Raw genomic sequence first — 12,542 nt, forward strand, 5'->3', positions numbered from 1 at the left:
AAAACTTTGCTATCACGGATTACAAAATAAAAGCTTTAATTGATTAAACCCTGGAGCCACCTAAAAATACATAGTTAAAAAAAGGTATAAGCGGGTGCACAGTTAATGTGCTTAAATCACCATCGAGTTAAAGGCACTTAACCACACTTAACAATGCTCCCTGTTGTGCCACAGAAGAAAAATGAAGCCTGCAGGAGATTCTTCACTTAGCATTAGTGGCATCCCACAAAACTACACGCCACATTCTCCCTTGTCCGTGCTATTATATTATTTCCATGTTTTGTTCAGAAGCTCAAACTGGATTTCTACATTCTATAAAACCAGAACAATGCACCTACACAAAGTTGTGTAATACATAGAAACACATGGGACCTCACATATATATATTTATGCTCATTTTATTACAATCGCAGAATTTGGGTTCAGAGGTTGAAGGAAATGGTGGATTTTGTTACTGAAGGATTTTAGGGCCCCTGGCTTTCAGCAACATGTAAAATTTTGTTGTTTTGTAAATGGAAACTCTGACTTCACACTCTGCTTTTATGAGAAAGCAATGATGGGAAACAGAACTCAAGAGAAAGCCAGCTTCCTTCAAAAACCATATCCCAGTCAACTGCTTTTTAAGAAAATAAGTCACTCTGAATTAGTTCTTTCAGGATTTTCTCTCAGTTGCAGTGTGAAGTCCCAAGTGGCACTGCTTTCCAGACTATGGCTCTAAATCCAAGCTGCAGTACGTCTGAAAGAGATAGACTCTTACTGAAAAGTTTCTAAAAGGAACTATCAGAAACATTTAAAAAGGGGCCCCAAATAAAATGTGATATTAGCAGCCACATATTTCAATAGAGGCCTGCCTCAACCACATATAAAGCAGGAGTAGGGTTCCATTTAAAATGCAAAGGTGGGACATGGCAGAGGGTGTCTAGCATTCTCCCGCTTTTGTCATGAGCCCATCCATCTGGGACTTTTCCTCGGGACAGTATCTGATATTGGAAATAGCAACTTGATGGTGAAAAAAGTAGCTGAGCAGAACAGTTGTAGACAGACAAGTAGCAGGCAGAATTTGTGCATAAGCCCTTTTTACTCTTTAACTAGGGTCCCTGCCTCTCCAGTCCTACTCTTGATGTGATCTTGCCTGCATCTCTCACACTGATCAATTTCTATTAGCTGCTTTTGTGTTCAAAGCAACAATCTTTCCTTTACAACATTCTGGACTGTGCAAAAAAGAACACAGCTTCTCAAATATGAATCCATGGGAAGCATTTGTACTGTACACTATCATCAATCTTGCTGTTCATTTTTAGTTGTACCTTAGTGCACTAATGACACAGCAGACTGTGGAAAACATCTACCTACATCTGAGAGGATGGCAGATAGTAGCTGCCTTGAATACCCAGAGTAAGTCTGAGAATAGGACTGAGCCACATAGATGCAATGCTTCTAAACTTCTTCAACTGGCACCAGATGAAGCATTTTACAATTATCAGGTCTACAGATTCTATATCTATAACCGGACACCACATGCGGGTTGTGCCAATCTTCATACTAATGACTACTAGCCACAAAGACAGGATCGGTGTAGATGGAAGAGGCTAAAAGAGGTATTGTGGCTGAAAAACATCTGCCCTAGTTGTTATCTCTGCTAAAGAATGCTTCCACCTCATGTACACTTCCAGTTTAGCACCACAGAGGTAAATCACCAATGAGGAAAACCTTCTTTAACTCTTCGTTGAAACATCCATGACTGAAGGGCTTTTTGGTCTCAAAACCTTGCAATACTTTTAAATAACTGACCAGTTAATTGGGTCAATAAGGTACCTTTAAAACAACTTTGGTTTATAGCAAAACATCTAATGCAGGTAAACTTAAAACCCCTCAGTGTGATAAACAGGAAGTCCTTTCCATCCTTGCTTATGGGTTGCCTTGAGGTTCTAATCTGCATTAGTGTTTGTATGTACAGAAGGGCAAAGGAGCAATTTTAGATGAATTAATATATAAAATGAGGGACAGCTGGATCAATGCAAGGGGGGAGGAAAAAGAAAGCACAGCGAGGGAAGGAAAAAGAGAGTACAGTAAGTTAGAGGTGTTCCCCCTCCAAATAATTTCCTACAGAGACTGAGAAATTGTACAGGTATTTGCCTACTTTTACACAGAAGGGAATGGGCAATTATGCCTAATGATACTTAGTTACAAATAATTTCCAGAGGGGTTAGCCATGTTCGTCAGTTGGAGCAAAACCAACAAAGGGTCTTGTAGCACTCTGAAGATTAACAAATTTATTATGCCATAAATCCATGCATGTTTACTTGAAAGTTAAGTCCTAATGTCTTCAAAGTTGCTTACACTCAGGAAAGTGTTTTTCAGATTTCAGCCTAGCAATAATAGTTGACACCTACAAATGCACTGTGTGTAGGCTTCTGCTCTTGAATTAAATGCAAAGATAATTTTATATTCCTGCTGAAAAAGCCAATTTTAGCATATAAGGTTAATTTACACATGAGAGTTTAATGAGGCATTAAAAACCTCCAGGTAGACCATCCTAAAAAAAAATTACCCACAGAAACCTTTCATAAATGCAGATTAAACCAGATCATCATGTTTACCCTAGTTTTAATTTATATTCTAAAGGATGACATTACTGGCTGTTTTGACTACCTAAGGCCCTAAGGGGATTTTCATGTAGTATGCATGTTAGAACAAGACACTATTCCAGTGAGGCAACACAGACTTAAGACCAAGTAAAGCATTAGGAAAATGTATGTATTCTAATGACAGCTACCTAATTGTGAACCAGGAAAAAGGCAAAAGTTGGGGGACTACTAAGGGATATGTGAAAGAGGCAATAGAGGAATACATTTTTTTTAAAAAAAATGTGTGTTTATTTTTCAAATCTTCAATTGCATTTCAGGAAAACACACACACAATTTGATTAGTTTTGCATCAACTCACATTATGAGGTTGATGGTGGAAATCTTCTAGATACTCGGTGTCTGTCTACAAAGGATTCTATTTTTAAAAATTTCAGAGGTTGTGAAACTAAGTTCTTGTGAAACAAGTATGCATTACACAGCTGTCTGTTCCACCATGAACTTGTCCAAGCCTAATTGCATCAGCTTGGGCACCCAGATTCAACAAGTATGAGTGGTACTGTACCTTTAATACCTGCACAGAAGACTTGAGCTTCTCCTTACATAATCCCTCATCTATGTAATTATTAAAAGCACAGGAAACCAATTCTATACCAACTCTGATAAATTTGTTCATTAACATAAGTTACCGTCAATATGAATCTTTTTTACCTGCCATTTTATGATCTGTAGCACTTGCAACATTCTACTTTGCATTCTCCACATCATCACTTTGTTATAAAGCTTATACACTGTTCCATACCAGGAGGCAAATATGGAGTTGGTTCTAGAATAAGCTTGTGGGCTACATGTCAAATATACAACTGAACGCTTACAAGCTGGAAGCATTTCCAGTTTTGGCAGAGGGAGTTTTCCTACTTATCAAGAGTAGATGTGGTGTAGCCAGATAATACACTAACAGATAAAGAATTCTTTTTATCTACAGGACAGTTAAGCTCCCTGCATGAAGGTTCTTTCAGCATCAAAAGGACTGAAGAGTTCTTGTACTGGGTGGATACAAGAATATTACCCACCTCCGCTGTAACTTCTGAACAGCTAGAACTGACTGTTCTTTTCAACAAAGGTTTTGAGACTGCACCCACAAGGTGCTATCTAATGATGTAAATGCAGAGGTTTAATTTCTCACAACAGCCACTGACTTCAAAATTCAAATTCTCCATTCCCTTCTGTGTTCAAGCATCCTAGGTGAAAGCATAGCAGATGCTCAGTGAGGCCAGAGCCGCTACACCAAAGGCAGCTGGGAGGGTGATGCAGGCCAGATATCTGATTCACTTGCAAGATGACCACATGATAATCAGAGCAGATTGTCTCCTTGATGCTGTTGCCAAAGAAGGCAAATTTTTTTTTAAAAAAAAAATGAGTCCCAAGATGACATTATGTAAGTGATTTAATTACTTCAAAGTAAATTATGCTAAGGATTGGGACATACATTAATTCAAATCAAGTTTAAGGAGAAAGCAGGTCTACCAGGAAGGTAATGATGGGAATAATGATAATTGTAGAATACAGTCCATCATACCAGCCCTTAGCAAATATTCAGTCAAAATAAGTTCAGTAGCATGAAGGAGCTTATGGAAGCACCTGGTTCTGGATTTAGAAGAATCTTTTAAGTAAAGAAATGCACTTATTAATTTATGCTGCAACATGAACACATTTATTTGGAAATACATCTCACTGATTTCAAAGGGACACTCCCAAACAAACAAGTCTAATCATACTTGGGAATAAGTGCCACTGAAATTGATTTACATGCAAATGTGTTTATGACCAGGCTGTAAATTTTACTTGGTTTTATATTTTTTATACTAGGTAATCAGTGTTGGCTCTTTTTTTCTTTTTGGGAGCTGCTGGTTTTCAAGGACCTATGTTTATATAATTTTATCTACTTTTAAACTAGTGTAAAATTATAACATTAAGAACAACTAAACTTAACCAAATAAGCATTTGAGGGTTTTTGACATTAAAATTATGCTATTATGGGGAAAAAATCACTGAAATAAAGGTCAACACAATGGGAAGGGAATGTAGTTCAGTGGTAGATAATATGTGTTGTATCTGGAAGATATTTAATTAAACTCTCAGCATTTTCAATTAAAAGAAAGTAAGTAATCTCAGGTAGCAAAACTGAAAAAGATAGTTCTGACCAAGACCCTGGAGATCCACTTCAAGTCACAGAGTAAAATCATACTGGCCAATGTCACAGTGACTAATGACAAAGTATGTTGGTTTGTATGCCATGCTAAACCATAGTTTGTTTTAAACTGTGGCTTAACTGTGAATACACCTTTTGTGCCTTCCTATCATGGGTGCCATGCATGACACAAACAAAACTTAGTATGGTTTGCCACACTGCACAATCCTGGAACATGACTGCTTATTTCAAAACTACAAGCGGTAAGCTAGAAGTTGTATTTCTGGCTTATTTCTGGCATACCACTCATTGGTTTGTTGCGGGGCGGGGGGGACACCCCAATCCAGGACTGTGCAACACGACAAGCCATATCATGGCTTTTTTGTGCCACGGATGACACCCACAGGATAAATCCCTGCAAGGGGTAGAAACCACATTCATAGTGAAGTCATAGTGGGGGGGGGGGAGTAAATGCTTTGTTTCTGTTTTTAAACTGTGGATCTGTTTTCACTGTAGTTTCCTTTGGGAGGAGGGGAGCTTACAAATTCAATAAATAAATAGTTGAAAACGAATCATTGCTAAGCGTGAATTGTGAACTAGCTTGGTATAGCAAAGCTTTATATGTTCAGCAGCTATGTGTCTCACCTCAAATAAGGCCCCAAGCCTATTTAGATACATAGCATATTCAGTATTTTCACAACCAAGGCTGAAATATCAGCACTATTTAACTCACTCTCTAGGTAATGTGGATTATTAACCTTCCTCCAGGGTGAAATCTAATGTCAGGTTCTTCTTAGAGGTGCACACTGCTTTGTTAAACCAGTGGTTACAAGGCTCCTAAAGCACTTCTTTAATAAAATTAATGTTAAATACAAGAGCTGTCAGATCGACACCACACACGTCATACCAGCAAGAGACACTCAGTGCCCTCTATTGCCTAACACCACTACTATGACTTACCTAAACTGCTTTTTAAACACTACAGGACTAAAACCCAGAGAGGACAAAGTTATCAGAAGGTAGTTTTGATCACTCTGCCACCCGAAAACTGACACATATTCTAAACTAGAAAGTCATTTTGCCTTGACAACATTACCCTGGGCATTATTCAGCTGTAAAGCAGGGAGGAGAGGAAGCAACCAAATCTTAATTTCTTTATTTTAAAACTTTTAAAATATACAAAGCTTGGGCTGCAATCCTATATACACTTACCTGGGTTTTGCATCATTGAATTCAGTGGGGCTTATTTCTGAGTAGCCACGCATGTATAGAATTGTACCGGCTAACACGTGACTTGTTAGTCTTCACTCTGTAATACGGATTTTCCTGTTGCACTAAAGTTGTTCAGAAAGATTTATGATACAGGCCATTTGTTCCCTTTTGTTGGACAAGAGGCTCTAATCCTACAATTTGCTGATCTGCACAGGTGGGGAGGCTGTAGGCTAAACACAGACCAGATTAAAGAACGAGCAATATTTATAAAACATGTAAAGAACTACTTCAAACAGAAAGATTAGGAAAACATGCATTAGTGCAGACTCATGCCATTTTTAAAATATATATATATATTTATTAGGTAACAAACACTACACAGAAATAAGCATTTAAAAAGCAGAGAGATACAAGTTATTGCTGAGAGGCTTACACAGCTATTACTTGGTTATTGTCTAGGTAGCTAGCTAGCTATTATTAGTTGTTGTAGTAGTAGTAATAGTAGTAGTAGTAGCAGCAATATTTCAACAATACATATACTGCTTAATTACAGTCATCTCTAAGGAATGTACAGGAGACGCAATAAAATAGTCTACAAATGAATTAAAACTATAAAATAACAACTTAATTACAAAAACCTGCTGGAATACAAAGTCTTCAGTAAATGAACTGCAACAGGGAGAGGGCCTTTCTGACCTCAACTGGAAGGGAATGCCACAAAATTGGGCCCATAATACTGAAGACATAGCTCTTTGTGGATATGGGCTCTGCATCTGAGCCATGGGGGACCACTAACAGTGACTCCTGCAAAGATCTCAGTGATTAAGAAGGGATATAACAAATCAGGTGGTTCCTGGGGTATCCTGGATCCAAGTTATTAAGGGCTCTGTAAGTTAATACAATAAAAAGTTATAGGTGGCCTAGTAGTGTATGGGCACCCTGTGGAAGCTTTTTTTTTTAATTATTATTTTTTATTTTTTTATTTTTTTTCCCTGTGGAAGCTTTTGAACACTGGAGTTGTGTGCTGGTGATAGGCTGTCCCCATCAACAGTCTAGCTGCAACATTTTGCACCAGCTGGAGCCTCCAGACCAGGTCCAAGGGTAGCTCAACATAGGGCACACTGCAATAACCAAGTCTTGAGGTTACCAGTGCATGAATCACTGTGGCCAGACTATCCCTGCTCAATAAGGGCTGTAGTTGGTGTACCAGCCATAGTTGCAAAAAGGCATTCATAGCCACTGAGGCTACCCGAGCTTCCAGTGACAAAAATAGTCTCAAGAACACACCACAACTCCAAACTTGTTCATTCAGAGAGAGTACAACCCCATCCAGACAGGCAACTGGAAAATTCCCCGGACACAGGAACTACCAACCCACAGTGCCTTTGTCTTCGCAGCATTCATCCTCAACTTTCTGGTCAACTCCACCACTGTGCCCACACAACAGTCCAGATCATGTGCAGCCTCTTGTGACTCAGATGTTACAGAGAAGTAGAACTGTGTGTCACCATTGTTCTGGTGACACTTTGCCCCCAAACTCCAAATGACCACACACAATGGCTTCATGCAGATGTTGAGCAGACTGTACCCTGTAGGACACCATAGTGCAATGAGCATGGGGCTGAAACACAGTCTCCCAATGCTGCTCTCTGGATATGACCCTGTAAGTAGTAGCAGAACTACTATAGAACAGCACGCCCAATTTCCATCCCAGAAAGGATAGCAGAAGGATACGATGGTGAATGGTATTAAAAGATCAAGAAGCAAGAGTTGCATTCCTCCTGTCCTGCTCTCAATATAGGTCATTCACCAGAGCAACAAAGGATGATTCAGTCCCAAAACTGCACCTGACTGAAACGGATCTAATTGAGTCATATTCTCCAGGAAATGCTGCGGCCTTCTCAGCCACCACTATTTCCACCACCATATGAAAAAAGGGGGGACTTGCAACCAGATGGTAGTTGTTATAATAAACCATAGATTCTGAAGTGGGCATCTTCAGGAGTGTTTAACAGCAGCAGGCAGCTTTCCACTGTGTAAAGTTGTGCTCACCACACCCTGGATCTATCCAGTTAACACCCCCCACCAACTGGCTTTCACCAGCCAGGATGGACAGAGGTCAAGAGTGCAAGAAGCCAACTGCATCACTGCATGAAACCTGTCCGCATCACTGGGCTGCATAATCCAAAATTGATCCCACAGAACACACTGCACTGGATACCTCAGCTGGAACTGCAACAACAATATTTGAGACACTATGGGACTGAGCAACTTTATCCTCAAGTGTCATGAAACTGGTCACAGCATGTTGCCAAGTGCTCCAGAGGCCTATCCACTACTTCTAGTACAACCAGAATACAGAACAAGAACAGGAGAACAACTTGCTTTTTATCTAAGTTTTTTAAATCTCTGCTCTTTTTGTTTGGAGCAAGCAAGACCTTGTTCTCAATCTCAATAAAGCTAAAATGTCTCATATGTCAACTGACTTGATGCGTCGTCTTACTGGCACATGCTACCTACCTATAGAAATCTGAATCCAACAATCTATGGCCCAAAGCTGATTCTTTTAATAACAGGAAGTATCATAAAACTCTAGATGACCCTTGGGGTCCCTTCCAACTCTACAATTCTATGATTCTATAAAATCTCAAATGTACTTTCTTTAACATATACTTACAGGTATGTCCCCATATTTTCCAATTAGTTAAACCCATTCTGAAACCTGAACATGGCCCAAATCCCCACATTCCAATAATCCACTGACATCTCAGCTCACATCACCATTTTCAGACTATCTGGATCCAAAGAATTAGACTACATTTCCCACAAATACACAGCTCAGTGACTAATAAACTAGATTGAAAGAACAGTTACCAAAGGTGCACACCACATCACCTCCTGGTATTAGGATAGCTGCAGCTTAATAGAAGAGAGGGACAAGGTGGCAGGGAAGTCAGTGCCGTGTGGACACACTGCTGGGAACGTACACTGGTCCTGGTTGTGCTTCTGCAGTGCCACCATTCCTGCTGCCTTGTTCCTCCCAGTAAGCCGCTCTTGATTGTAACTGAACTTGAGCTGCAATACAGGAAGCGTTTTGCAGACATATAACCTTATTAACCTCTTAGGTTCTGAAACAGATTGTAAGATGTATCCAGGAGTACTTGGGACAAAAATGGACGAAATAGATAACTACCATATTGTAGTAAATATGTTCAAAACAAAATAAAAAAAAATCCTTCCAGTAGCACCTTAAAGACCAACTGAGTTAGTTCTAGGTATGAGCTTTCGTGTGCATGCACACTTCTTCAGATACACTGAAACAGAAGTCACCGGACCTTTCTATATAGTGAGAAGGTGGGGAGGGGTATTACTCAGAAGGGTGGTGGGAATGGGTGATTGGCAGATAGCTGCGATGAGCCTGTTATCTGCCAATTCGCAGATAATGATTCGCAGCTATCTGCCAATCACCCATTCCCACCACCCTTCTGAGTAATACCCCTCCCCACCTTCTCACTATATAGAAAGGTCCGGTGACTTCTGTTTCAGTGTATCTGAAGAAGTGTGCATGCACACGAAAGCTCATACCTAGAACTAACTCAGTTGGTCTTTAAGGTGCTACTGGAAGGATTTTTTTTTATTTTGTTTTGACCATGGCAGACCAACACGGCTACCTATCTGTAGTAAATATGTGTGTGTGTGTTGATCTGATCAAAGTTTTTAGAAATTCATGTATTCAGTAAAATCTAGATAGTGATTAAGATTTTATATTATTTTTTATTTTTAAAAAGTATGAGGAATCACCATTTTTTGTTTCTTCTTCTTTTGTCCCAATAAGCCTTTACATACTGTGAAGTAATAAAAGCAGTTGCTGTGATATTTACTTTGGTCTTGCTTTTAAGAACTTGTCTTCCTTTTTCCTCACACAAAGCAAGTGAATCCCATGGTAGTCAGGGAGGATTCTTTTCAAGGATCATTAACAACTTTGATGTAGACAGGTCACAACATATTTAAACATTGTAGCAGTTTCAAAAAACACGCATACAAAGCATTTCATTATCTGCACTGTTTTACACATGGAGAGGCTCACTCTACAACACTTTTCTATATTTCTATATTATGGTACACCTTCTGGAAGCTTCACCTTTAACCTATTTTTTAAAAAAATAATAATAATAAGATGACCCCTTCAAACAGAACTGTTGGCCCAGAACCAGTACCTCAAACATTTCAATGAAGGCATGATTTTCAAAATGTCAAATGGTGAAACCAATCTAGACATACAAATCACAGCAGTTTATCCTGAATTTAAGAGCTGTAGATATAATGACATTGCTGAATCCCTCTGAAGAATGTACATGTCTCCAAGCAGAGTAAAAACAGTACATATTTGGTTTTCAATGTTTCCAAGAAAATGATCCTATTCAAGTACACATGGCCTTCACTTTTATCTTGGAAGTAATAGTTCTACATGGGAGTGGGTTACAAAAGAAACAAAAGCACACTAGCATAAAAGGTAAAAAAAAAAGTACAAAAAGATAAAAGGGTATATCCAAAAGAAGTGCACAAAGACCTTTCTAGTACAAACAGCTTGGATCAACATGTTTACATTGAGGTTTCAATCTTGTGCACACTTACTAAGGAGCAAGTCACATGGAAGTAAGTCCCAAAGCCTATATGCCCAGAAATAAACTGCACTTCTGCGCTAAACAGCAGTCCCCCATGTCACACTGGGAAACCAGTTTGAGACACACACTATTGATTGTTATATACCGTATTTCCTCTGTGTGAGTGTGGTGACTGTTCTTCAGAGAAAAATGCCAAAGGCATATTGGGCATGAACTCTTTAATTTGGGCAGTTCTTTGGATCATAGCCCTATGTTGTAGAACAGTGGCTCCCAAACATTTCCTCCATGGACCAATGGAGAACTGCCAACAATCTTGGCAGACCACTTAATTTTTCTACCCAAGGTAGAATGCTGTATGATTTTAAATTTGTTTTTATTACTTCCATTGCATTTTACTATATCACAATTTTAATTCCATAAAATAAAATTTAAAATATAACAAGATTCCTGCATTGCAGGCGGTTGGACTAGACAACCCTTGTGGTCCCTTCCAATTAGACAATTCTATGCATAAATAATAAAATACAATGCAAGAAAAAGAAACAATAAAAATAAATTTAAAAATCAACAAGAATATTTACTGCGGACCACAGTTTGGGAACCCTTGTTGTAAAACAATTTACTTCTCCATGTTTTCTTAAAAGTTGTGTTCTGTAAGAGTACATTATCAAGTAACGATATACTAATGATAAAAAAAATGAGTATTGGTATATCTTTTATTCGTCCAGCAACTTCTGTTGATATAAGAGTATGTGCACACATACAAGCTATATTTTTGTGTATCTATACTACTCAGAAAGTACAACTACAAACACATGCACACTTATAAAAATAGAATCCATTCCATTAAAAAGTATCAGGTTGCCTATTTTGCATTCCATATTCTGGCACCAACAGCGCAAAGCTGCCAACATCACAGAAGAGAGGCTCGGAAGGTCAGTGGCTGATCAGCCAAATAAAATAGCCTCCTGACTAGAACTGCTAGATCTGTATACTAACCTATTCATGGATCCCAGCATAGGACAAAAGAACCAAATGGGTGCCTGTCCCGGTCAATACATAAGATACGACTTTTCCAAGTGCATGATCAGTCCCTATAGAAGCAGCACTACTGTTCATAAACATGTGCATGGATTGCATGCATCTATACTATGTTCCACTGCAGTTTAGAACCCAAGACCCTGTACATACATTCCCGCATGCCAAGTTTGCAGATGGTAAATGGAGTCCCAGAAATAAGAAGGGGCTTGGTGACATCCTACTGCATATGTCAGCCACGGCATACTTGTGCTCTGTAGTAACCCTAAACACATGTGATTTCTAAAAGTACCCACTCAAGATCACAATGCAGATCCGTTGACCTTTAGCTCCCTTTGTCACGCTCACAACCAGCGTGGTTAACTTAACTCAGTTATGCAAAGGTGATCTTTCCAGCGCTTTTCCGGGCACGGTTCTGGATGAAGCAGGAATTGCAATCCTTGTTAGCTACTGGAAGTATGGCTGGCGAGAGTCATTACAGTACTTGCAAGTGTGCAAGGCTGCATGATGCACCAGCGCATCATCATCCATTCTTCGCCTGTAAGACTATATGCCCCCACCGGAGCAACCACCGACATAGCGCGGTAATCCGCCGCCGCCGCCTAAAGCCACTCACTCCCACGATAAGTCGACCAAAAACCAGAACATGTGAAAATGCACCATGCCACCTTCGTGGGGGGACACTTAGCCGGTCTGTGCCGAGGCGGGGGGCGGATTAAACTTCATTTCCAGCAGGGTCGCGCAACTATTCTTTCACCACAATCCCAATACTTTCCCCTCCGCCGCCGCCTCCCGCCCATTGTCCCGCTCCCCTTCCCCCAGTTTTAGGAAATTCCCTCAGGAGCCCAAAGCCAAGAGGAGCTCCCGAAGAGCGCCAAGTGCCCTTTTGCC

At 39.7% G+C, this 12,542-nt stretch overlaps 1 protein-coding gene across 2 annotated transcripts in view; it reads right to left on the reverse strand.

The window, feature by feature from the left end:
• Positions 1-12,542, reverse strand: part of LOC309343366 (rho GTPase-activating protein 39-like) — a 94,316-nt gene that overhangs the window by 74,434 nt on the left and 7,340 nt on the right. The window contains exon 2 of one of the 2 annotated variants that reach the window (XM_081864728.1): positions 5,989-6,218. The exons of the other annotated variant lie outside the window; for it this stretch is intronic. Coding sequence (XP_081720854.1) covers positions 5,989-6,041 — 53 coding nt within the window. The 5' untranslated portion in view covers positions 6,042-6,218. The remainder of the gene's footprint in view (positions 1-5,988; positions 6,219-12,542) is intronic. 2 annotated transcript variants of the gene reach the window in all.

Source organism: Podarcis erhardii, assembly GCF_964252035.2.
Source record: "Podarcis erhardii genome assembly, chromosome: 6".
In the NCBI taxonomy this organism is placed as follows: domain Eukaryota; kingdom Metazoa; phylum Chordata; class Lepidosauria; order Squamata; family Lacertidae; genus Podarcis; species Podarcis erhardii.